Below are 25817 nucleotides of genomic sequence, written 5' to 3' on the forward strand. Positions count from 1 at the left end.
CCAGTTAATTATTTTCCTACATTTACTTCAAAGTTGTGTATTTAGTGGATTTATTCAGCAACTCATTTAAGTGAATGAGGGAGCAGATCTCAATATACAAAGAACCAAACACATCTGTTTCAGTAGAATTCTTACCTCTTTATGGTACTCAAAACTGTATTAAACAGAAATATAAACACAAATGCTAGCTTGCAACATGCATAGTTTTTATAGCCAGTTTTTGTAGTTTTGGGGAATGGTGAAGAAGCAAATGTCTAACTGCCATCATATGAACTGGTTTTAATTCTTGGGTGTTATTTCCTGTGACACACTAATTATTTAATTAATTAATACTACAAGGAATCCATGGGCTGCAAGCACGGCATTCCCACTCACATCCCTGGTAGTTTTACGCTCAAGGTCTTTCAGAATTGCGTCCTAAGAAGCAGAGTGACAATGAGGAATCTCACTCAGCAGTATAGACTGTATGGTCATAACTGGGGTAGGAAGAGGTGAAAAGGCTCCTACCCTGATGGGAAATTTTGTGTCAATAAAATGAGAACCATCCTAAGCATTCTCTTGCCCAAGCTCAACCCAAACGTTTTTAGCAATATGACACATTTCATTTATAGAACCTTGTCCCCCTCTATTTTCTTTGCTCTTCAAAAACTTGATTCCAGCTGGGACCAGGAGTGGAAGTAGTGAAATACTGTGAGAAAAAACACTTGCAAGATTTCTACACCAAATTTGCAGACCTCACAGGCAAGGTTGATTGTGGCATAGAAAACTAGGCACATGCCAAGGACTTACCTCTTGGAGCCACATGATGACATCATAATCCAAGCTATAATTTAAAAATGTAATTATATTTCTAGTCTTCATTGTTGCAAAGAATAACTTCAAAATATGAACCAAATGTAAATGATTCAGTGGTGTCTTCTTGTGTTTGCAGACAGCCAGAAACAAGAGCTCGGGAGGCATGAAATATCTGCCCCATTTATCTGACTCAAAACTGGAAGTGTGAGGGCAATGTAAAACAATTTGGGTTTGCTACCAAAATAAACAACACAGAAATCGCTGTACTGGCTGTATTTGGCATTTTCATATTTAAATACATAAAACCTCAGTTGTTTTGACTATCGAAAGCTTCTGCAGAATTTCCATGGAAGAACTCAAGAATCTTGCAGCAGAATTTAAATTCAGCTTGCAGTGGAGTACATGAAACCTTCTATTTATTCTGGAAGTGGGAGGCCAAGAAGGTATCTGCTCCAGAAGAGAGAGGAACAGCAGCCACTGGAGCCGGGGGTGGGCATAGGGGTGTGGGTGTGGGGGGAGATGCTTGGGTCCCACCACCACTGGAGCACACCAAGCCTCTGGAACTCTGGGGGCCCTTGCTGACACAACCTCAGTAGAAACTCAGTGATTGGGCCCTCCTTCTGATGCCCCATCAGATCTCTGCTAGGGTGACGGCAGTGGGCACACCCACATATACAGAATCCTCTGCCTCGGTGGATGAGGCTGAATCCTTCTTTGGGATGTACCCCTGCTTGCCCAGGCACAGGGGAAGAGGGAGGCCCCTGCCTGTCCAAACAGGAGTGGTATTGGGCTCCTCAGCTATTGTAGTGGTGGACCCTGCTACTATTGTTCAAATTAAGGGAGGATCAAGGTATGGCTGTGGGGGCCACATATGTGGGTGTGTCTAGAGTTTGGGACTGCTTTAATCTGGCCATGCCTACAGGGTGTGGTAGTTTGAATAAGGATCTGATCAAACATCCAGATGTTCCTATGCTTAATTGGACCATTTTAGTTTCACTTGTTGCTAATAAATATCTTCAGCAGTGAAGACTGGTGCAATCTGCATTGCGAATGATAAGTCCTTTCCAGTGCACTGAGGGGAGCAAAATCAATGGAATCATACTAATACCTGGTGTAACTCCAGTGACTTCTCTAGAATTACATCAGGGATTAATTTGACCCAATGTCTTCAGGCTAGCACACAGAAAATTAAATAACTTGCTCATTAACCTTAAATATTAGTCCTCCATCCCTCTTTGTTTTTTTAATTCTTGCACATCTGTGCTGAGATCAAGGAAAGCAAATAGAATTGCAGGTGAGGCAAAGCCCCACCACTGACTTATCTTCTAGCGCTGAACATTTGCAATGAAGGTTAATTAGTTCTAATTAAACAACTGTCATGAAAATCTCCTTTCTGTTTTAATCATGACAATAGGAAATGATTTTTACCTCCAATTGGTCTTCAATAAAACGTGTGTCAACTTCTGCCCTCAACTACATCTGTGAAACCCCACTAAATTTAGTTTAAATTAAACTGTACAAGAATAACTAAGAGCAGAATTTGGACCTCTGCACACAGTAATTAATATCTTTAATACATTCAATAACTTCCTGTTTTTAATGGAATATCCACCTTTTGATAATCACAGATGACATCTAACATTTTATTACTTGACATTCCGAAAGATTCCATATGATGTTTTTTTAAATTTTTCTGACAACTCCCAGAGGTGCAGCTGTCTTGGGTGCATTTTATTGATTATTTGATCTGAGGGCTAGGTCAGCATCACAACTATACAAAAATATATTTAAAAGAATAATCATTAGGCAATAAACAACAGGTAACTGAAGTACTGGGCTTTAGTTTTATCTGAGAAATAAGCCAAAAATGTTTATTGTAATCTTCCCCCTCCCCCACTCTCCCTACACTTATTCTCTCTTTACCTGCCATGTTCTGTTGAAAGCATTGGCCTCTCCTCATGAAGTAAAGATGTGTACGGAGGGAGCTGTTTCAAATACCTTAGTGTGTTTTTGTTGGAAATAAAGCATGTAGTGGGCAGGGTTATAATGCTAGCTATGATTGCAAGACTTTGTAATTTGCCATCTTCATCTCACAACAGGGAATGTAAATGGCAGATTCAGACAAATCACTCCTGTGCGTTTCTGTGAGTTGACAATTAACAACAAAAATGACTTGCTGTTTGTTTAGCAGCACAATCTATCGTAAGCTATTTCATAACCAATATATAAATTACTGGTACAATGGGTGCAACTGAAAACTCAACATTCACTACCACAGTTGGTGACCACAGTAGTTTCTTATCTTTAAAACAGGAGACACTGAGGTATTGGCAAGCACTGCTGATTGGTAAATGTTGAGTTGTAAAGAGCCTCCACGGTAACTAAAGGGAGCAGCTAAACTCTTCTCAAAATACTACAGCTAGGATACAAATCTCCTTAACAGTCCAGTGCCATTAATTAATCATTTCTCAGTGCCTATGGAGGTTCAATCCTACCTTAGCACCCATGTCCCATACTTCACCTATCTTAGCAGTACAAGTCCCATATAACTGCAAACCCTTACCAGTGGTCTAGTAATAAAAGTGTCTGAACCACCAAACAGGAAGAGAAGTAGGGAGCAGTTTTTAGTAAACTGTTAACTGTTTCATTAATTAAACCAATATTGAAAATCTTACTCCCGACAGCATGCTGAGGTGTAAATGTTTTCCAGACAGTCCTTCATTTAGCAATTACTCTAACTTCACGCATATTGTTATGAGCTGGATGAAACCTTGTAATAAGTTGAGTTAAAACCTCATTTAAACAGATGTGTGAACAAGCCCTTCATTTAAGATAGTTGTAAGAGACAGTTAAGATGCAACATCTAAAACAAATCCTAACACAATCTGCCCAGAAACTAGCACCAGAGGGTTCCATTAGGGGCGTGTGTGGAGGTGTGTGTATGTGTATTTATATATATGTATGTATAAGTGGAAACTGAGAACAAAGAAGGATAGAGAGAGGGAGAGGCAAAGAACGCCAAGCAGGGCCCTGTAAGCACAGTGTGATCCTGGGAAAAACTAGAGAAAGAGCTTTTGAGTCTGGTGTTGGCTAAAGAGGCTAGGGGTTAGAAGCTAAGAAACTGCTCCTTTTGCTCTTGGTTCCTCCTGAGGTTGTGATTGCTTGCAAGAATGGCAGTGGCACATCCTTAACTCCACAGAAAATGGCCAGAATGCTGCAGGCAGCAGCAGCTCCCTTATAACCTTTAACCCAGTGGTCAAGGGAATCTCCCAGGATGTGGGAGATGCCAGTTCAATTCCCTCCTCTGCTTGGTGAGGGGAAATGATTTGAACATGGGCTTCTGATTTCTCAGGCAAGTGCCACTGGGCTATGATAGATTTTGATAGGGGTCTCTCTTGTTGAAGCTGTTGCATTGGCCCTGAGAGAAAATAAGAATGATTCTATAGTCCAGTGCTTAGGGCACTCATCTGAGAGGTGGGAAATCCACATTCAAATCATTTCCCCTCATTAGGCAAAGGAAGGAACTGAACCACTTTCTCCCTGGTCTAAGGCTCCCACGAGGGCTCAGTCATGAGATACATCCCTGGGCAGCTAGACTGAGGTGTTGTGCACAAGTTTAGTTGTAGAAACCAAGGCACCTAAAGGACTTTACAGCAAAAATTTAGGCATCAGGGAGATTTAGGCACCTCCAAAGTTAGGCAGCAGTTAAACATGTTTTTTGAGGAGCTCAATGGCACCTAAAATTTGGACTTAAGCTTTTAAAGTGGAAGTTGGGCACCTAAGTCCTTTTGTGGAGCTGGACCTATCCTTCTGCCAGGTTTCAGAGGAACAGCCGTGTTAGTCTGTATTCGCAAAAAGAAAAGGAGTACTTGTGGCACCTTAGAGACTAACCAATTTATTTGAGCATGAGCTTTCGTGAGCTACAGCTCACTTCATCAGATGTATACCGTGGAAACTGCAGCAGACTTTATATACACACAGAGAATATGAAACAATACCTCCTCCCACCCCACTGTCCTGCTGGTAATAGCTTATCTAAAGTGATCAACAGGTGGGCCATTTCCAGCACAAATCCAGGTTTTCTCACCCTCCACCCCCCCACACAAATTCACTCTCCTGCTGGTGCTAGCCCATCCAAAGTGACAACTCTTTACATAATCAAGTCGGGCTATTTCCTGCATAGATCCAGGTTTTCTCACATCCCCCCTACCCCCATACACACACAAACTCACTCTCCTGCTGGTAATAGCTCATCTAAACTGACCACTCTCCAAGTTTAAATCCAAGTTAAACCAGAACATCTGGGGGGGGGTAGGAAAAAACAAGAGGAAACAGGCTACCTTGCATAATGACTTAGCCACTCCCAGTCTCTATTTAAGCCTAAATTAATAGTATCCAATTTGCAAATGAATTCCAATTCAGCAGTTTCTCGCTGGAGTCTGGATTTGAAGTTTTTTTTTGTTTTAAGATAGCGACCTTCATGTCTGTGATTGAGTGACCAGAGAGATTGAAGTGTTCTCCGACTGGTTTATGAATGTTATAATTCTTGACATCTGATTTGTGTCCATTTATTCTTTTACGTAGAGACTGTCCAGTTTGACCAATGTACATGGCAGAGGGGCATTGCTGGCACATGATGGCATATATCACATTACGAGTTCATAAAATAAGGCTAAATAATACTATAAACATTTCAATTATTTCTAGGGCTGTCAAACACAGAACACAAAGTGCACAGTGCTCACTTTATATGTATTTTTGATTCCAAATATTTGCACTGTAAAAAACAAAAGAAATAGTATATTTTAGTTCACCTAATACAAGTACTGTAGTGCAATCTCTTTGTCATGAAAGTTGAACTTACAAATGTAGAATTATGTACAAAAAAATAACTGCATTTAAAAATAAAACAATGTAAAACTTTAGAGCCTATAACTCCACTCAGTCCTACTTCAGCCAATTGCACAGACAAACAAGTTTGGTTACAATTTGCAGGAGATAATGCTGCCCACTTCTTGTTTACAGTGTTACCTGAAAGTGAAAACAGGAGTTCGCATGGCACTGTTGTAGCTGGCATTGCAAGATATTTACGTGCCAGATGCGCTAAAGATTCATATGTCCCTTCATGCTTCAACCACCATTCCAGAGGACATGCTGATGATGGGTTCTGCTTGATAACAATGCAAAGCAGAGTGGACTGACACATGTTCATTTTCATCATCTGAGTCAGATGCCACCAGCAGAAGGTTGATTTTCTTTTTTGGTGGTTCGGGTTCTGTAGTTTCCACATCTGAGTGTTGCTCTTTTAAGACTTCTGAAAGCATGCTCTACACCTCATCCCTCTCAGATTTTGGGTGGCATTTCAGATTCTTAAACCTTGGGTTGAGTGCTGTAGCTATCTTTAGAAATCTCAGATTGTTACCTTCTTGGCGTTTTGTCAAATCTGCTGTGAAAGTGTTCTTAAAATGAGCATCATCCGAGACTGCTTTAACATGAAATACATGGCAGAATGCGGGTAAAACAGAGCACGAGACATGCAATTCTCCCCCAAGGAGTACAGTCACAAATTTAACAAATGCATTATTTGTTTAAGGAGCATCATCAGCATGGAAGCATGTGCTCTGGAATGGTGGCCGAAGCATGAAGGGGCATACTAATGTTTAGCATATCTGGCATATAAATATCTTGCAACACCGGCTACAAAAGAGCCATGTGAATGCCTGTTCTCACTTTCAGGTGACATTGTAAATAAGAAGTAGGCAGTGGTATCTCCTGTAAATGTAAACAAACTTGTTTGTCTTAGTGATTGGCTGAACAAGAAGTAGGACTGAGTGGACTTGTAGGCTCTAAAGTTGTACATTGTTTTGTTTTTGAGTGCAGTTATGTAACAAAAAAAATCTACATTTGTAAGTTACATTTTCACGATAAAGAGATTGCACTACAGTACTTATATGAGGTGAATTGAAAAATACTATTTCTTTTATCATTTTTACAGTTTATACAATTTTTATTACAAATATTTGAAGTGAGCACTGTACACTTTGTATTCTGTGATGTAATTTAAATCGATCGATTTGAAAATGTAGAAAAACATCCAAAAATATTTGACAAATTTCAATAGTTATTCTATTGTTTAGAATTAATTGTTTAGATTAATTGCGATTAATTTTTTAAATCGCAGTTAATTTGAGTTAATTGTGTGAGTTAACTGCAATTATTCGACAGTCCTAATTATTTCTTCATTTAATGTAATTCAAGGATTGCCTTTTAAAGATATATTTTTGATTGTGGATAATACATGGGACATATCCTCAGTTGGTGTAAAGTGCCACAGTGCCTTTGACTTCACTGACTTCATTGACACAAGGACAATTTACACTAGCCCATGGAGTGGATTTGTCATTTGTGTTACTATTCAAGCTTTTATTTAGGTTTTCCTTTCTGTGGAAGATTGGCAGTGTACACAGCCCAGATCAGAAAGAGAAAATAATATGTAAGTGCAAAATATTATCCTCACTACTCTAAAACTTTTAGGGGATACTGTGTACATAATATTTTGGGGCAATAAAATGTAGTCAATAACTACAAATTAATATAAATTAATCTATCCCTCTCATGACCTGTATAAAGTATAAGCAATGATGATGTAAAATCCCTGACATTGTGGGGCAAGATTAAAAGCCTTTCCTTTTCAGCCTTGCCTCTTTCTTCCCTTTCCCCTGCAACTGTATCTCCATTGTGCTACTTTGCTCCCTTCTGTATCTGAACGCTTAGCAGCATCGTGTGAAGGTGAGTAAAATTCCATGGTCAAATTCACTGAATTTCAGTGATGGTGTAATTTACACCAGTTTTGTAGTTCCCTCAGTGTGTAAGAAGCTGTAGGCTAAATTAGCACCAGGACTATTTTAACTAACTGTACACCTACTTAGACCCTTCTATTACTTTTCCTGCTACATCCCTCTCATCAAGCCTTTTGGCAAGTAAACTACACTCGAGGGTAGCATAGAGAGTGGCTCAGGCTAGTTGCCCAAGTACGTACCTAGGTGATCCAGTCCGGTTTGTATTCTGGCAGCTGACCCGAGCCATTGCTCATGCTACCCCTTGCAACACTGCTATTTTTAGCATGCTAATTGGAGCAGACCTAGCACATCTGTCTATCTGTGCTAGGAAGCATGCTCCTACTTTCAGTGCAGATGTACCTTAGATCAGTTGGACTCTGTGGACCAAGTCCAGAGGCGACGTGTATAGGATTGTTAGTTGCACATTCATAACTGTGTTTGAATCTAAGTTGTTATGTTTTGAGGAGGCTGGAGGAATTAAGGTCACATCAGTTTAGATTCCGTCATAGTCAAATCTATGGTCTCTTTTCTTTGAAGAGAAGGGGTGATCCCTGATGAATCTGCCTGCCCTGGTGTTTAAGGGGGATAAATATGACATCAGATAGCAATTGTGCACTAAGGGTTCAAGGCTGACACTCATAATAAATCCTTTCAGCGCATCCTAATGGGACATCTGAAGAAGTGGGTTTTTTACCCACAAAAGCTTATGCCCAAATACATTTGTTAGTCTTTAAGGTGCCATCGGACTCCTCATTGTTTTTGTGGATACAGACTAACACGGTTACCCCTCAGATGGCTTATGGAACATTCTCTTTTAGATACAGCACACTAATAACAACTATGACTCATTACCTACAACACATAATGACTACTATGCCATCATACTCCTTGTTGAAAGAAAAATACATGCTCATCTCACAAAGAAACTCCTTTGCAACAGTCCCTACTACTACTCTACTATCCCTAAATCCACATTAGTGTCACTGTGGCCACAGAAATTCTCTGTAATTGTATAGTATTTGATATTCAGAGGTTACCATCAAGTAACCCAGCTAAAGTAATAACTTACTTTTTACATATGGTACATTGCTGGGAGCCTATACAGGTTGGACCCTTGTGTTGTAGCTGGTACAATTTTATAGGGGTTTGCAGGATTACATATAGAATTTTGCTGGGTTTCTGCTGAATTACACTGGGCCTATCACTTTACAAGGACAGCAGTGTATATTTGCAGGAGTTGGGCATTTTTTCCAGCTGACAGCACTGTGTAAAAAACAGTTCTTTTGGACAGTGATTTTTGTTTATCAGCCCATTATTCTTTGGAGTTATTTTAGCAGCTAACAGGCATACTTGAGAATTATTTGCATACATTGCGGTGGCCAACTAAGAAAACAGTTGTGTTTACTAGTGAGAAAATGCAAATACACCAACCTGGCTTCACATACAGTACTATTTACCATATGCGCCCCAGGAATAATTATGCTGAGTTTGTAAATATGGATATTCTGTCTCTGATTATATTTATACTCTGCTATAAAATCATTGTCTACTATTTCGAAGACCTTGAGACCCGCAAGGAATAGAGTTAGCGTGTATCTGCATTCAGTACAGGATCTGTGGGACAGATTCTGCTCTCAGTTCCACAGATGTACATCTGAAGTAACTCCAGCCAAGTCAGTGGAGTTATTCTTCTTAACACTGGTGTGAGATTAGATTTTGGGCTTTTGAATTGTTTTCAAGCAAGATTTAACTTCAAATACAGTTGGTTGAGGCATTCTAGGGATTACTCATAAAGCCAAATTCTATTGGCAAATGCACTTGAATCTCCCCTTTAATAGTCCAAATGTATTTTGCATTTTGATGCAGCATAACAAAAAGATAACATATTTCCATATTGTAACAACATGCAATGAAATGGCATCACCATGTGGCAAATGTTAGTTTCATATGCATTTAAGGGCAGAATGGGGTCCACATATATCTTTATATTCATATATATATTCCATTTTATATTCAGTATAGTAAATTGCATATATCACTGAAGTTGTTTCAGGCCATGAATTACCATAATATGTGATCTTTACTCAATTATTCAGAATCACATCAATTCATTAAATATTTCTCTTACACATGCTCAACTATATATTTAATTGAAGAGGCCAGCTATTGAATATTAAAATAAATAAAAACTACGCTCTATGGCTTTTTCCCCCTCATAAGTTTTGGAGCTCTGTTTTTAATCACAATAAACTTCAATAATTTATCACTCACCCACATTGGTTCTGAAGCCGTGTTTAGTTTTACATAATGATATATGCTCCCTCTGCGTCTACTCCAGCACCTCTTTAATCTTTAGCCAATTTTTATCTACAAGTTCCACTTGCTAACAAAAACTGCCAGCCTATTCTACTTAATAATACATTTCTCAGTTTATCAAATTTTCCTTTTTTAAATGTTTAATTTACCCCCAACTGAATCTAAAAATCCTCCAACTGCTGACATTTGAAACCTTATTAAACTGCAATCACTATTACTGAAACCAGCCATAATAGTAGCTTCCCTTATTATAGCTTCCTTATTGTGTAAAATGAAAATCTCTAGCCGCCATAGTTTACCTCTTGTTTTTCAATCCATTACACCAGATCCTACCTAATGTAAAGAGACTGTTGCCCCCTTACTAACTAACATTCAGTGGGGGGGGTTTAGTTGCTAGCTCCCAGTACTCACAGGGGGGGTCGATGGGGAATCACGACCCTGTGACAGCCAGTCCCCAGGAACAATGGGGAGAGGCCAGTGCTCCAGGTCAGTCTGAATGACGGGGCAGGCAGGCTAATCAGAGAGTCAGGAGGCCAGGGGGGGGTCCCGTCCTCCATGTGAGCTGGATTTGCTTGCGTCAGACAGAGTGGGGCTGAGCTAAGGAGCAAGCAGGGGCCCAAGCTGAGCCGGGGAGCAGAGCTGGGCCAGATCCAGAGGGACCAGAAAAGCAGCCCAGAGAGAGCAGACCCTGTCCTGGGAGCAGAGCTGCAGCCCCAAAGCCAGAGGCACAGGAAAGAGAGAGCAGACTTGCCCTGGGTGCAGAGTTGCAGCAACCAGAGCCAGAGGGGCCAGAAAAGCAGCCCATGAAGCAGGTCAGTGCTGGGAGTAGATTCACAGAAGCAGCCTGCAGAGCAGACCTGTCCTGGGAGCAGAGCAGCAGCAACCAGAGGCAGAGGGGCCAGAAAAGCAGCCCAGGGAGGTGGAGGCAGAGCAGCAGCCGTGCTGAGGCAGAGTGGGGCTGGAGCTGTCCGGAGCCGGGTGTCATGAGCAGCTGAGGAGAGCAAGGGGGACCCTGGGCAGTGGGCCCAGCACAGGGAGACGCCTCAGCCAGGATGCTCTGTAGGCCAGACTTGGAGCGGGATTGGTAACCCCGACAGGGCGGGGGCAACGCTGGGAAGAAGGGTCCTACCACTTAGAGCCTGAGAGCGTGTGGCCACCACCAGTGCAAGTGTCCAACTCACAGCATCCCTACAGCACAGCCGGGGCCTGAGAAGGAGGCCTGGGACTTACAAGGAACAGACTGTGAACTGCCCTAACATTCCAGAGACACTGTTTGTTCCCTGCCACAGAGCGGGGTGATGCGTTTCCTTTAACCTTTCCCATTTTTCCTTATTCTTTTTAAAATTAATTGTTGATTAAATAACTTGCATTTGCTTTAAATTGTATGTAATGATCAGTGGGTCAGAGAAGTGCCCAGTGCAGAGAGAGTACCCTGGAGTGGGGACACCCTAGCCCCTGTCCTAGGTGACCGCAGCAGGGTTGGGGGTCGAGCCCCCCAGGAATCCTGGGCCCAGTCTTGTTGGGGTTACGAGGACTCTGCCAGACTGGAGAGTGGAAGGGGAGTCCTCAAGGGCAGGGAGGTCACTGGGTAAAGGAAGTGGGAGCAAGGACTCAGATCCTTTCGCTAGCCCACTTCACCGGGGTAGTGCAGAAGCCAGGAAAGTTCCCCACAATAGCAGGACTATTCCCCTGCTTATACTAACATAAGAGATTATACCTTCTGGTTAATGTAAAGCTGCCCTTCTGCAATATTGTTATGCTGGGGTCAGTAGAGTAGAATCAGGATGCTGCAATCTACCCCCATGCTAACCCAATTCGCCCTCGGTGAATATTTGCAAGAATTTTTAAATTATTTCCCTCGCTAATGCCTCTTTTGTGTCACCTTCTGTGATGATTCCAATAAAGTTTACTTTAAGAATATTTAGGAAACAGCAAATTCTAAGCAAATATTGCAGAATACTGGCAGAAAATAGCTTTTGAAATCTAAGCAAAAGTATTCAACACTGGAAATCTGATTTTAAGAGTTATGCTCATCAACCAGAAATGTATCATGTGACTTGCATACCCAATCAAAACTGCTTGAATTTCAAATGGCAAATACTCACAACAAACTGCCCATGTATGAGCTACAAACCAAAAAATGTCCACGGCAACTATTCATAGAGTAATTTTGAGTAGTGCACAAATTTTAGGAAAATCATGTTTGTGTACAACTTGGGAACAAACAGATAAAATCCACTAGCCATTTGATTCTCTATGAATTATTCTATCAGTTCCAGTTACACTTCTTATAAATTATAACACAAAATTGTTTTAGTGACCTTACCTATAAATGAAAGGAGCTACTGTGGCAGTGTTTGGGTGACTATATTGCTGTTGTTGAGGAAGTTGGACGATGCCATTTCCTGTGACTTGTCCACTGCTTGCAGCCATTGAAACAGAAAGAGCTGCAGAAGAACCAGGGGTCAGAGTTGGGCTAGATTCCTTTCCTTCAGAAGAAGCAAGACTACAGGAAGTGGAGGCTCTCTCATTAGCTTGTGATTTCATTGTCGTTTGAGACTGGTTGCCCTTTGTAGTCCTGAATTTTTCAGACTCTTTACTTCCTGCACAAACAGGTGATGCACTCTGCTTTGCTGTTGGTACCTTTGATCCAGGTTTTGGTATCCCACTAGAGGAGGGTATTAAACTTTCCTTCTTGGCTGCTGTAGTCTTGTTCCCCTTTGGGATCAAGCTTGCAATTTTTGAGCTCTTCTTTGTCGATGTTTCAGTGACCTGATCCTTCTCTTCCTTTACTGTTTTCTCAGTGCAAACTTTATTTTTGTCCCTGTTCTTTTCCTCTTTGTCCTTTGGCTGTAGCAAAGTCTTTTTATTGCTGAGATTTTTGCTTCCAGCTTTTGGAGGGGTTAGCTTAGGCGACGCTTTAGGACTGCTACTGGTGGAGCCACCACTATTTAGCCCACTGCTAAAGCCGTCCATTTCGCCACACTCCGAAAAGGTATCATCTTCTCTTCCGCTGTCATTGGGTCCTGAACTTGATGACAAGGGGGGTCTTAAAGCAGTCCTAGCATTAACCAGTTTGAACTTTTCCAGCATGGATTTCTGTCCAGATGAAGGGGGTTTTGCTCCTTCAGAAAAGGGTGGCTTGAGCCTGTCTGAAGATGGAGTTGGGGACGTGGCGGGACTAGGCTGCTTCACGGACAGCATGGTGGAGGTGGCAGTGTGTTTGACATTCATGGATTTGCTGCGCCAAGGCTTGCTGGCACTTGGAGAGGGTATGGCAGAGACCGGCTGCTGCCCAGTGCTGGTGGGATGCTGCACATTTCCATTCATGCCTGCAGATGGGTGAGGGCCTTTTGGTGAATCTGTTTTTAAAAAAAAGAGTAAGAATCATATATCTTGCAATGACAGAATTATTTTTCTTCCCCCTGCTCTAAAATGATATTCTGATTAGTTATGCCTTTAAAAGCACAGATACAACTGAGATTTCAAAAACGGACAGAAAATGCAGTTTATATTAAACTTGGTTTATACACAGAAGGCTACAGTTAAGTATATGGTTTGCAAAACGATAATGTTTTTGCTTCTCTGTCATGTTGTTTTAGAGTGTCCATCTCTCAGAGCTGAGGAGAACATGGAGGCACCATGTAACTTTCACTTCTGAAACTTTTTTCAGAGTAACAGCCGTGTTAGTCTGTATTCGCAAAAAGAAAAGGAGTACTTGTGGCACCTTAGAGACTAACCAATTTATTTGAGCATGAGCTTTCGTGAGCTACAGCTCACTTCATCGGATGCATACCGTGGAAACTGCAGCAGACTTTATATACACACAGAGAATATGAAACAATACCTCCTCCCACCCCACTGTCCTCCTGGTAATAGCTTATCTAAAGTGATCATCAAGTTGGGCCATTTCCAGCACAAATCCAGGTTTTCTCACCCTCCACCCCCCCACACAAATTCACTCTCCTGCTGGTGATAGCCCATCCAAAGTGACAACTCTCTACACAATGTGCATGATAATCAAGTTGGGCCATTTCCTGCACAAATCCAGGTTCTCTCACCCCCTCACCCCCCTCCCAAAAACCACACACACAAACTCACTATCCTGCTGGTAATAGCTCATCCAAAGTGACCACTCTCCCTACAATGTGCATGATAATTAAGGTGGGCCATTTCCAGCACAACCCACCCCCATACACACACAAACTCACTCTCCTGCTGGTTTTCTGGTTTAACTTGGATTTAAACTTGGAGAGTGGTCAGTTTGGATGAGCTATTACCAGCAGGAGAGTGAGTTTGTGTGTGTATGGGGGTGGGTTGTGCTGGAAATGGCCCACCTTAATTATCATGCACATTGTAGGGAGAGTGGTCACTTTGGATGAGCTATTACCAGCAGGATAGTGAGTTTGTGTGTGTGGTTTTTGGGAGGGGGGTGAGAGAACCTGGATTTGTGCAGGAAATGGCCCACCTTGATTATCATGCACACTGTGTAGAGAGTTGTCACTTTGGATGGACTATCACCAGCAGGAGAGTGAATTTGTGTGGGGGGGGTGAAGGGTGAGAAAACCTGGATTTGTGCTGGAAATGGCCCAACTTGATGATCACTTTAGATAAGCTATTACCAGCAGGACAGTGGGGTGGGAGGAGGTATTGTTTCATATTCTCTGTGTGTATATAAAGTCTGCTGCAGTTTCCATGGTATGCATCCGATGAAGTGAGCTGTAGCTCACGAAAGCTCATGCTCAAATAAATTGGTTAGTCTCTAAGGTGCCACAAGTACTCCTTTACTTCTGAAACTAAAGCTCTTAATAATTAAAAGATTATAATCGTATCTTAATATTAGATCAAGAAATCATTCTGATCAGAAGATGTCAGATGCCTGATGTGTCGAAAGAATAGTAAATATGGCAGGCGACCAGCTTGGCTTAACGGTGAAATCCTAGCGGATCTTAAACATAAAAAAGAAGCTTACAAGAAGTGGAAGATTGGACAACTGACCAGGGAAGAGTATAAAAATATTGCTCGGGCATGTAGGAATGAAATCAGGAGGGCCAAATCACACCTGGAGCTGCAGCTAGCAAGAGATGTTAAGAGTAACAAGAAGGGTTTCTTCAGGTATGTTGGCAACAAGAAGAAAGCCAAGGAAAGTGTGGGCCCCTTACTGAATGAGGGAGGCAACCTAGTGACAGAGGATGTGGAAAAAGCTAATGTACTCAATGCTTTTTTTGCCTCTTTCTTCACTAACAAGGTCAGCTCCCAGACTGCTGCGCTGGGCATCACAGCATGGGGAGTAGATGGCCAGCCCTCTGTGGAGAAAGAGGTGGTTAGGGACTATTTAGAAAAGCTGGACGTGCACAAGTCCATGGGGCCGGACGCGTTGCATCTGAGAGTGCTAAAGGAATTGGCGGCTGTGATTGCAGAGCCATTGGCCATTATCTTTGAAAACTCGTGGTGAACGGGGGAAGTCCCCGATGACTGGAAAAAGGCTAATGTAGTGCCAATCTTTAAAAAAGGGAAGAAGGAGGATTCTGGGAACTACAGGCCAGTCAGCCTCACCTCAGTCCCTGGAAAGATCATGGAGCAGATCCTCAAGGAATCAATCCTGAAGCACTTACACGAGAGGAAAGTGATCAGGAACAGTCAGCATAGATTCACCAAGGGAAGGTCATGCCTGACTAATCTAATCGCCTTCTATGATGAGATTACTGGTTCTGTGGATGAAGGGAAAGCAGTGGATGTATTGTTTCTTGACTTTACCAAAGCTTTTGACACGGTCTCCCACAGTATTCTTGTCAGCAAGTTAAAGAAGTATGGGCTGGATGAATGCACTATAAGGTGGGTAGAAAGTTGGCTAGATTGTCGGGCTCAATGGGTAGTGATCAATGGCTCCATGTCTAGTTGGCAGCCGGTATCAAGTGGAGTGCCCCAACGGTCGGTCCTGGGGCCGGTTTTGTTCAATATCTTCATAAATGATCTGGAGGATGGTGTGGATTGCACTCTCAGCAAATTTGCGGATGATACTAAACTAGGAGGAGTGGTAGATACGCTGGAGGGCAGGGATAGGATACAGAGGGACCTAGACAAATTGGAGGATTGTGTCAAAAGAAATCTGATGAGGTTCAACAAGGATAAGTGCAGGGTCCTGCACTTAGGATGGAAGAACCCAATGCACCGCTACAGACTAGGGACCGAATGGCTAGGCAGTAGTTCTGCAGAAAAGGACCTAGGGGTGACAGTGGACGAGAAGCTGGATATGAGTCAACAGTGTGCCCTTGTTGCCAAGAAGGCCAATGGCATTTTGGGATGTATAAGTAGAGGCATAGCCAGCAGATCGAGGGACGTGATCGTTCCCCTCTATTCGACATTGGTGAGGCTTCATCTGGAGTACTGTGTCCAGTTTTGGGCCCCGCACTACAAGAAGGATGTGGATAAATTGGAGAGAGTCCAGCGAAGGGCAACAAAAATGATTAGGGGTCTGGAACACATGACTTCTGAGGAGAGGCTGAGGGAACTGGGATTGTTTAGTCTGCAGAAGAGAAGAATGAGGGGGGATTTGATAGCTGCTTTCAACTACCTGAAAGGGGGTTCCAAAGAGTATGGTTCTAGACTATTCTCAGTGGTAGAAGAGGACAGGACAAGGAGTAATGGTCTCAAGTTGCAGTGGAGGAGGTTTAGGTTGGATATTAGGAAAAACTTTTTCACTAGGAGGGTGGTGAAACACTGGAATGCGTTACGTAGGGAGGTGGTAGAATCTCCTTCCTTAGAAGTTTTTAAGGTCACGCTTGACAAAGCCCTGGCTGGGATGATTCAATTGGGGATTGGTCCAGATGTGAGCAGGGGGTTGGACTAGATGACCTCCTGAGGTCCCTTCCAACCCTGATATTCTGTGACTCTATGTCCCAGATGTCAGTAAATTAGCGAACATCTCCAATCACAGAATTGAGACGCTGAAAGGGAAAAAGATGGATTTTGAAAGATAACAAAAGTAAAGATTTTCCTTTCTGGTTTTTGAGAAATACAACACTTACGTTGAGAAACCTATACTAGAGATAGTGGTCTGGGAAATATTGTTTCTGTTCCTACAAGCAAAAAATGTCTAGCACATATACCAACACGTCTCTGGGCCACTGCCCTGAAATGTCTAATTTAATTCTACCTTTTGGGCACCATACTTCTTTGCTAGGACTGATGACAGAGGTTTGATTACAGTGCATTTTCCAGGACAGGAGAAAATATGTCAGAAAGTTTCACTGTTGACAGTACTTGATAGCAGTTGCTAGTTCTGCAACAGCACAACACTGACAGTTATTTAGGATCTGATTCTTATTTACTTTAATGGCTAGATCCACAAAGGGGATTTAAGTTTAGTGTTGCAATACCTAACTTCAAGCACGCTGCTGCACAGTGGAATCCGCAGCCCTATGATAGACACCCAGACTCCCTCCTATACAATGCACGGGGAGAGTTAGATGCCTAAGAATAGGATTCACAAAAGCCAGCAAGGTGAGCAGAGAGCTGCCTAAGCTAGCCAATAGGAAATGCCAAGGAGAGGGGTATGGCCCAAGCTCCACCCTTCAAAGAGATTTAGGCACTTATTTCCAGGCTGGAGGGAAGCGCCTCCCTCCATCCAGGATTCAGAGCCTTGAACTCTCTCTTGGAGTTAGGCACCGAAATCAATTCAACCCTTTTTTGCCAAAAACAAGGAGGGGAATCAGTGGCCTTATACTCTGTAGCCCAGTGGATTCACCTCGGAAGTGGGAGACCCGGTTTCAAGGCTCTACTCTGACTCAGGAGGAGTTGAACTTGCGTGTCTCCCAGGCTGGGTGTGTGCACTAACACCCAGGCAATAGAATTTTCCAGGGTGGGGGCTCTCTCAGTCTTTCCTGTTGAAGCTGTTAGAGTCTATAAACAGGTTTCAGAGTAACAGCCGTGTTAGTCTGTATTCGCAAAAAGAAAAGGAGTACTTGTGACCCCTTAGAGACTAACCAATTTATTTGAGCATAAAGCTTTCATGAGCTACAGCTCACTTCATCGGATGCATAAATACGACAGGCGCAGAGGCTGGGTTCTGACTCTCACATCCCAAGGGAGTGCCCTACCCACTGTGCAACAGGGTCAGTCTCACTCTCTTTCTGGCCCAATGGATTATTTATTTATACACAGTGAAACAGCTTCAAAAGGAGAGATAGGGAGACTCACCCCAGAGTACCCCCTAGCTCAGTGGGTTTCCGACGTCCTGGGGAAGTGCTCTTACCACTGGGCTATAAGGTAGAAGACAGCTTCAGCCTGGGTCCCAATCTGGTTGACATACTCTAATGTGACCTGAGTCCTACCAGATTGGATCCCACAGGCAAGGTAGGGGATGCCTAGTTCGTTAATCTTGCTGAGGGTTAGGTGTGAACAAGGCACTGGATATCAGGATTCTAGCAACTGTGTGCATACCCATCAGCAGAAACTGAGGATTTCTCTACGTGAGCATTTAGTTCTCGGCAAATTGAGGTGTGTATCTTTTCCACGCTAGCCTGCCTAGTGCTCACTGAAATGGGACTAGATCAGAACACATTAATGAATGTTAATGTGCATCAGCAGGGTCCACATGGACATTTAGTCCAAGGCAGGTTGATTTGGGATAGATTCATGCATGCCCCAAATTTACCATGAACAAATTGTTTATGTAGACACACCCTCCTGTGTCTAGGGAATGTGGGCACATGCTGGGTTAGGCGGCAGCTGAACAGGGATTTTGAGGATCTCAATTTGGGATTTAGGTCCCAAAGTATGAGGTAGACCACTAAATCCTTTTATAGATTAGTCCTAAAACCCATTTGCAGTGCCAGAGCAGGACAAAGGGGCTTTAGTATAAATGAGAATCAGGCCCTCTGTGTAATAATCAATACAGTTGAACATATTTTAAACACTAACCATATTTTCCAACAAGCAGCCTGCCTTCTTAAGCAAAACAGACTGATGTATGAAAAACACATGCATTGGGAATGAGCTCTTTTAAATTAAGCCCACATTGCTAAGTGTGGGGGCCTGAGTAGTTGAGTGCTACTTGCTGGTTAACATTACTCTGTGGCATCAGAGAAACAAAGTGTTAATGGTGATTAAACCCATTGAAACCACCAAGTATGTTCTCTCAATTATTGTGCATAATTGTATTAGCTCAGATGATGTTTCAAGTTAGTGTATTTTGTATTGTTGCACAGAATACCAGGAGGGCTACTGAAAGGATGCTTAGATGTGTCCATATTATTCAGTGTCAATTTCAGAGTTGCAGATACTTCTGAGGCAGGACTACAAAATGTCCACTTGAAATACTATTCATGTGTTACCAAAACTGCACTTAAAGCTTTATGTAGAAACGTGAGCCCAAGGTCCAAGAATCTAAATATTATAGTTAGTGAGAAAGGACACTAGCAGCATTTCTCCTTTGAGTGTTAAACCAGGGCTATTTACAGTTCTGTTTCTTGCACTATAAGTTCTATAGCTCAAAGATTGCTTTCATTGTTAAATGAAAGCAGGTTACCAGCTCATAAGAGGGAGTAGAGGCTTGTAAGTATCCTGGGAGAGGTGCCCTAATTTTTCTTCAACAAAAACAAAATACAGCAGTATTGACCCACACTCCACTTGTATCATAACAATAGGCACCATAGATGCACAAAATCTGTTTCTTCCTAACATAAATACAGTATTAGTTAAGGTCAAGAATCCAGATCCTAGTGATGCCATCTATCAGGCTATCTCCATCTTAAACAGATGCTCTATCTTATTTTTTCTAACACCCGTCACGATAATATGCAGGCCCTGCCCAGATGAATTAGCTCTGCATGCCTATGCCCACAGTGGACTTCACAGAAGATTCTGCTCTTTATCCTTCCCGAGTTCCAGGAAACTCTGTAGGATTTAGTTACTGTGAGAAAACTTTAGCAAATAGATGGAGTCTACGGTGGTCTTTAAAATAGGTCAGAGTTTATCTCATTCTAATCTCTTCTGGTAGCTTATCCCATAAATACACCCCCAAAACTGGGAATGCTTTGAGACAGATCCTAGCCTTTTAGTGGCATGAAGTAGCCTTCAAGCAGGGCCTACTGTGGTACTCCTGTAGAGCCACCTCCTTCCCAGCCACCAGTGCAGAGGTTGCGGTTGGGCCGCTATTATTTTCTGGTGAGCCCCAGCTGCTGGAGCAGAGCCTAGGGGCTGTGGATTGCTGGTGTCGATTATAGCAAGGTTTAGGCTTCTTTAATTATTCCAGGGACCAGTCTAGTGGCTGATGGCCCAGGATGGGAGGTGAGCAAAGACTCCTTTGCACTCACATCTGGACATGCACAGAGTACTCCTTGATTACACGTGAGGATTGTGGCCTTTATTCCCAGTTTTCATGCGCTTCATTGTTAAAAGTGTTAAAAGTATATGCAGACTATGTATAACAATATATGACTCCACTATGTTCTGGTGTGTTAACTCTGATATTCTGGTATCTCTGTAGGTTACTAGTTTTAACTTGTGTTCATTTACTTACAAAAAGTATTGATTTAAAAAAAACCCACAAAACAAAACCTCCCTTACCATATCTCCTTTGGAGTAATATTAAGCTTGTGTAATGAAGAGACAGTAGTAAACAAAGTAAAAATTACTTTTTGGCATTTCCTCAATAGCTTGTTGTGTTGTACACACAGCAAGTACCCACAGGCGCCTTCAAGACACTGCTTCATAACACATATATCACAAATTGTAATCAGCGCCAGATACGTTACAGATGCACTCAGAGCTTTAATTTGGCTCTTAATCTTTAATTTAAATCACACCCTTAATGTTCCTTAAAGAGAGTTGTTTGTGTGCCCAAGTGTATTATCAGTAGTGCATCGTACAATTAATAAAGTGGGCCCCGACCTGGGATATTCTATCTACTACCCAAGATCCATAAACCTGGAAATCCTGGGCGCCCCATCATCTCAGGCATTGGCACCCTGACAGCAGGATTGTCTGGCTATGTAGACTCCCTCCTCAGGCCCTACGCTACCAGCACTCCCAGCTACCTTCGAGACACCACTGACTTCCTGAGGAAACTTCAATCCATCGGTGATCTTCCTGATAACACCATCCTGGCTACTATGGATGTAGAAGCCCTCTACACCAACATTCCACACAAAGATGGACTACAAGCCGTCAAGAACACTATCCCCGATAATGTCACGGCTAACCTGGTGGCTGAACTTTGTGACTTTGTCCTTACCCATAACTATTTCACATTTGGGGACAATGTATACCTTCAGATCAGCGGCACTGCTATGGGTACCCGCATGGCCCCACAGTATGCCAACATTTTTATGGCTGATTTAGAACAACGCTTCCTCAGCTCTCGTCCCCTAAAGCCCCTACTCTACTTGCGCTATATTGATGACATCTTCATCATCTGGACCCATGGAAAAGAAGCCCTTGAGGAATTCCACCATGATTTCAACAATTTCCATCCCACCACCAACCTCAGCCTGGTCCAGTCCACACAAGAGATCCACTTCCTGGACACTACAGTGCTAATAAACAATGGCCACATAAACACCACCCTATACCGGAAACCTACTGACCGCTATTCCTACCTGCATGCCTCCAGCTTTCACCCTGACCACACCACACGATCCATCGTCTACAGCCAAGCTCTGCGATACAACCGCATTTGCTCCAACCCCTCAGACAGAGACAAACACCTACAAGATCTCTGTCACGCTTTCTTACAACTACAATACCCACCTGCAGAAGTAAAGAAACAGATTGATAGAGCCAGAAGAGTTCCCAGAAGTTACCTACTACAGGACAGGCCTAACAAAGAAAATAACAGAACGCCACTAGCGGTCACCTTCAGCCCCCAACTAAAACCCCTCCAACGCATTATTAAGGATCTACAACCTATCCTAAAGGATGACCCAACACTCTCACAAGTCTTGGGAGACAGGCCAGTCCTTGCCTACAGACAGCCCCGCAACCTGAAGCAAATACTCACCAACAACCACATACCACACAACAGAACCACTAACCCAGGAACCTATCCTTGCAACAAAGCCCGTTGCCAACTGTGCCCACATATCTATTCAGGGGACACCATCACAGAGCCTAATAACATCAGCCACACTATCAGAGGCTCGTTCACCTGCACATCCACCAATGTGATATATGCCATCATGTGCCAGCAATGCCCCTCTGCCATGTACATTGGTCAAACTGGACAGTCTCTACGTAAAAGAATAAATGGACACAAATCAGATGTCAAGAATTATAACATTCATAAACCAGTCAGAGAACACTTCAATCTCTCTGGTCACACAATCACAGACATGAAGGTCGCTATCTTAAAACAAAAAAACTTCAAATCCAGACTCCAGCGAGAAACTGCTGAATTGGAATTCATTTGCAAATTGGATACTATTAATTTAGGCTTAAATAGAGACTGGGAGTGGCTAAGTCATTATGCAAGGTAGCCTGTTTCCTCTTGTTTTTTCCTACCCCCCCCCCAGATGTTCTGGTTTAACTTGGATTTAAACTTGGAGAGTGGTCAGTTTAGATGAGCTATTACCAGCAGGAGAGTGAATTTGTGTGTGTATGGGGGTGGGAGGGATGTGAGAAAACCTGGATTTATGCAGGAAATAGTCCGACTTGATTATGTAAAGAGTTGTCACTTTGGATGGGCTAGCACCAGCAGGAGAGTGAATTTGTGTGGGGGGGTGGAGGGTGAGAAAACCTGGATTTGTGCTGGAAATGGCCCACCTGTTGATCACTTTGGCCCACCTGTTGATCACTTTAGATAAGCTATTACCAGCAGGACAGTGGGGTGGGAGGAGGTATTGTTTCATATTCTCTGTGTGTATATAAAGTCTGCTGCAGTTTCCACGGTATACATCTGATGAAGTGAGCTGTAGCTCACGAAAGCTCATGCTCAAATAAATTGGTTAGTCTCTAAGGTGCCACAAGTACTCCTTTTCTTTTTCCTGATACTGAATGACCTTGTCTCCCAACTAAATGCATTCCTTCAACCTGCAGATCTGTTAGTGTGCTGAGCACATTCAGTTCAACTCAGCTATTTATTACATGATATCTGTCCCCACCTTGTGGTAATTTTGATACAGAGTGAATCCAAACAACATATATCTGAGTATTTAATTTTTACATTTTAGTTTTACATCTTAAATCTGTAGGTTACCAGCTTAAAGAGTGAAGAGAGGTTTTGATTATTATGGCATAAGGACACTAACTTTTCTTCTTCAATAACAACAACATAAATCAATATTTCCAGCATGTTGATTCAAGCTGCATATATGTAGGCTTGGCAGAATTTGATTTTTTAAAAATAATTTTGACGGAGTGTATCCATGTTTATTTTTAAGCTTTTTTTCAAATTTTATCTATTTAAATTTTCACAGTTGAGTGAAATTATGGGTAGGGTCACCAGATGTCCCGATTTTATAGGGACAGTCCCGATTATTGAGTCTTTTTCTTACATAGGCTTCTATTACCTCCCACCCCTTTCCCAATTTTTCACATTTGCTGTCTGGTCACCCTAATCATGGGGGGGACAAGCAATAATTATTTAATGACAATATATGTGGAGATTCAAAAAGTTAAAGCTTTAAAACAAAAATTGTCAACATAACACATACAAATATACTAAGTAAATACCCTTAAATCAAACTTTAATAAGTCCTCAAGCAGCATTTGTCATTCATTGCCTGTCCATAATGCCCTTCATTTTCCGTTTTCACTGATTTTTATTGCAAAAGTCCCAGGTTTTACATAAGCTATTATTTGTGGGTGGTGGTTGGTTTTTTTTTTCTTTACTGATTTGCACCACAGTCCTGGACCACTCAAGTACATGAAAATACCGATTATTTGAAGAAAATCAGATACGTTACATTAGGTAGCTGTATTTATGTTAATAATAAATTTGTCTGAGTGTAAATACGAGGCTTTCTGTTAAAGCAAGCAATGTAATGGAAGATATACGTACACACTCACGTGCATGCATGTGCACACACATTGTTAATGTGCAGTCCATGAAATAAACCATTGAACTGCTTTCACTTTCAGTTTTCTTACTTCTTGCTATTTGTTGGGTTTGTATTTTTATTTTTATTTTTTTTTGGTGCTCCAGTCCCCCAGTGTTAACCACAATATTTACGCAGAAAATTGTGAAATTAATTTATTGTACTGATTTTCACCTGCTTCTATTTTTTTTATAATACTGATAAATTCCTGGGAAATTTTAAACAAAATAAAAATTGAAACCTTTTTGTCAATTTCTATTTTCATCAATGGAAAATATGTTTTTGTCAGTTTGTGCATGTATGGCAAAATCAACATTTACTGACATTTAACAAAAAAAGATCAAATCCTTCCAAGCCTGTACATATATCATGGCAATTGGCATCAGAGATACATGAAATAAGATATTCTGTTTTCTTGTAACACATATACCGTATTAAAGTCCAGAATCCAGATACTACAGACAAACGTAAAAATCCTTATGTAATTTACGTTATACTTTGTCAGGCAAACTATCTCCATCTTAAACAGATGCTGTATATCTGTATACCAATAGTCCATCTTTATGGATAATGAAGTGGAATAAAAGGTTTTGTTTCCTGATACTGACTAATATATTTATGTATTTAATTTTTAAATTTTATTTTTACGTTTACATCTTAAACTTGTTGTCAGGGTTCCCTCCCCACTCTGAACTCTAGGGTACAGATGTGGGGACCTGCATGAAAGACCCCCTAAGCTTATTTCTACCAGCTTAGGTTAAAACTTCCCCAAGGCACAAATTCTTTGCCTTTGGATGGTACGCTGCCACCACAAAGTGATTTAACAAAGAATCAGGGAAAGGACCACTTGGAGTTCCTATTCCCCCAAAATATCCCCCCAAGCCCTTACACCTCCTTTCCTGGGGAGGCTTGAGAATAATATCCTAACCAATTGGTTACAAAGTGATCACAGACCCAAACCCCTGGGTCTTAGGACAATAGAGAAATCAGTCAGGTTCTTAAAAGGATTTTATTTAAAAAGAAGTTAAAAATCACCTCTGTAAAATCAGGATAGAAAATAACTTTATGGGTAACAAAAGATTCAAAAACACAGCAGAACTTTCTCTAGGCTTAGTTTCAAAGTTACAAAAAAACAGGAATAAACCTCCCTCCAGCAAAGGAAAAATTCACAAGCAGAACAAAAGATAATCTAACACACCTTGCTTGGCTTTTACTTACAATTTTTGTAATATGAGAGACTTTTAGGATGGTTTATAGGAGAAGGAGTTTTCTGACCTGATGCTTCTCTGCTTCCCAAGAGAACACACAAAAACAAAGCCTTCCCCACCCCACCCCCCACCTCCCCCGGCAAGATTTGAAAGTATCTTCTTTCCCCATTGGTCCCTTTGGTCAGGTGCCAACCAGGTTATTTGAGCTTCTTAACCCCTTACAGGTAAGGAGGAATTCTAGGCTACCCTTAGCTGTATGGTTATGACACTTGTAAATCACCAACTCATACAGAAGTTTGCATATACAATCCAGCACAAACGACAGTTCAGTTGTTGCCTATATATATGCTAATCAGAAACAGCCACCCACACAACGTTCTTCTTCCACTTACCTGCTCAGATTTTTCCTGCTATGAGAACAATGATTATATGGTTGTGTAAAGGGGCACATGACAGGGATATATGTACATAAGCATATGTTACTGGATCAGGAGCATACACCAAGAAGAATGCTCTGACCCCCTAAGCATCATCTTACAGTGCCTTTTTTTTTTTTTGCTTTTGAGAGAGTTGGATTGGCATAGTGAACTGCCATCCTGCACTACCTCTCCTGGATGCAGACT

The 25817-nt window shown here is 41.9% G+C and overlaps 1 protein-coding gene and 1 long non-coding RNA gene across 11 annotated transcripts in view; one reads left to right on the top strand and one right to left on the bottom strand.

The window, feature by feature from the left end:
• NAV3 (neuron navigator 3) overlaps positions 1–25817 on the bottom strand; it is a 778536-nt gene that overhangs the window by 172172 nt on the left and 580547 nt on the right. For all 10 annotated transcript variants that reach the window (XM_075124347.1, XM_048835702.2, XM_048835701.2 and 7 more), the window contains one exon: positions 12277–13312. In XM_075124347.1, coding sequence (XP_074980448.1) covers positions 12277–13312 — 1036 coding nt within the window. The remainder of the gene's footprint in view (positions 1–12276; positions 13313–25817) is intronic.
• Positions 1–25817, top strand: part of LOC125630151 (uncharacterized) — a 41050-nt gene that overhangs the window by 11866 nt on the left and 3367 nt on the right. The window lies entirely within an intron of this gene.

Source organism: Caretta caretta, chromosome 1 (assembly GCF_965140235.1).
Source record: "Caretta caretta isolate rCarCar2 chromosome 1, rCarCar1.hap1, whole genome shotgun sequence".
Taxonomy (NCBI): domain Eukaryota; kingdom Metazoa; phylum Chordata; order Testudines; family Cheloniidae; genus Caretta; species Caretta caretta.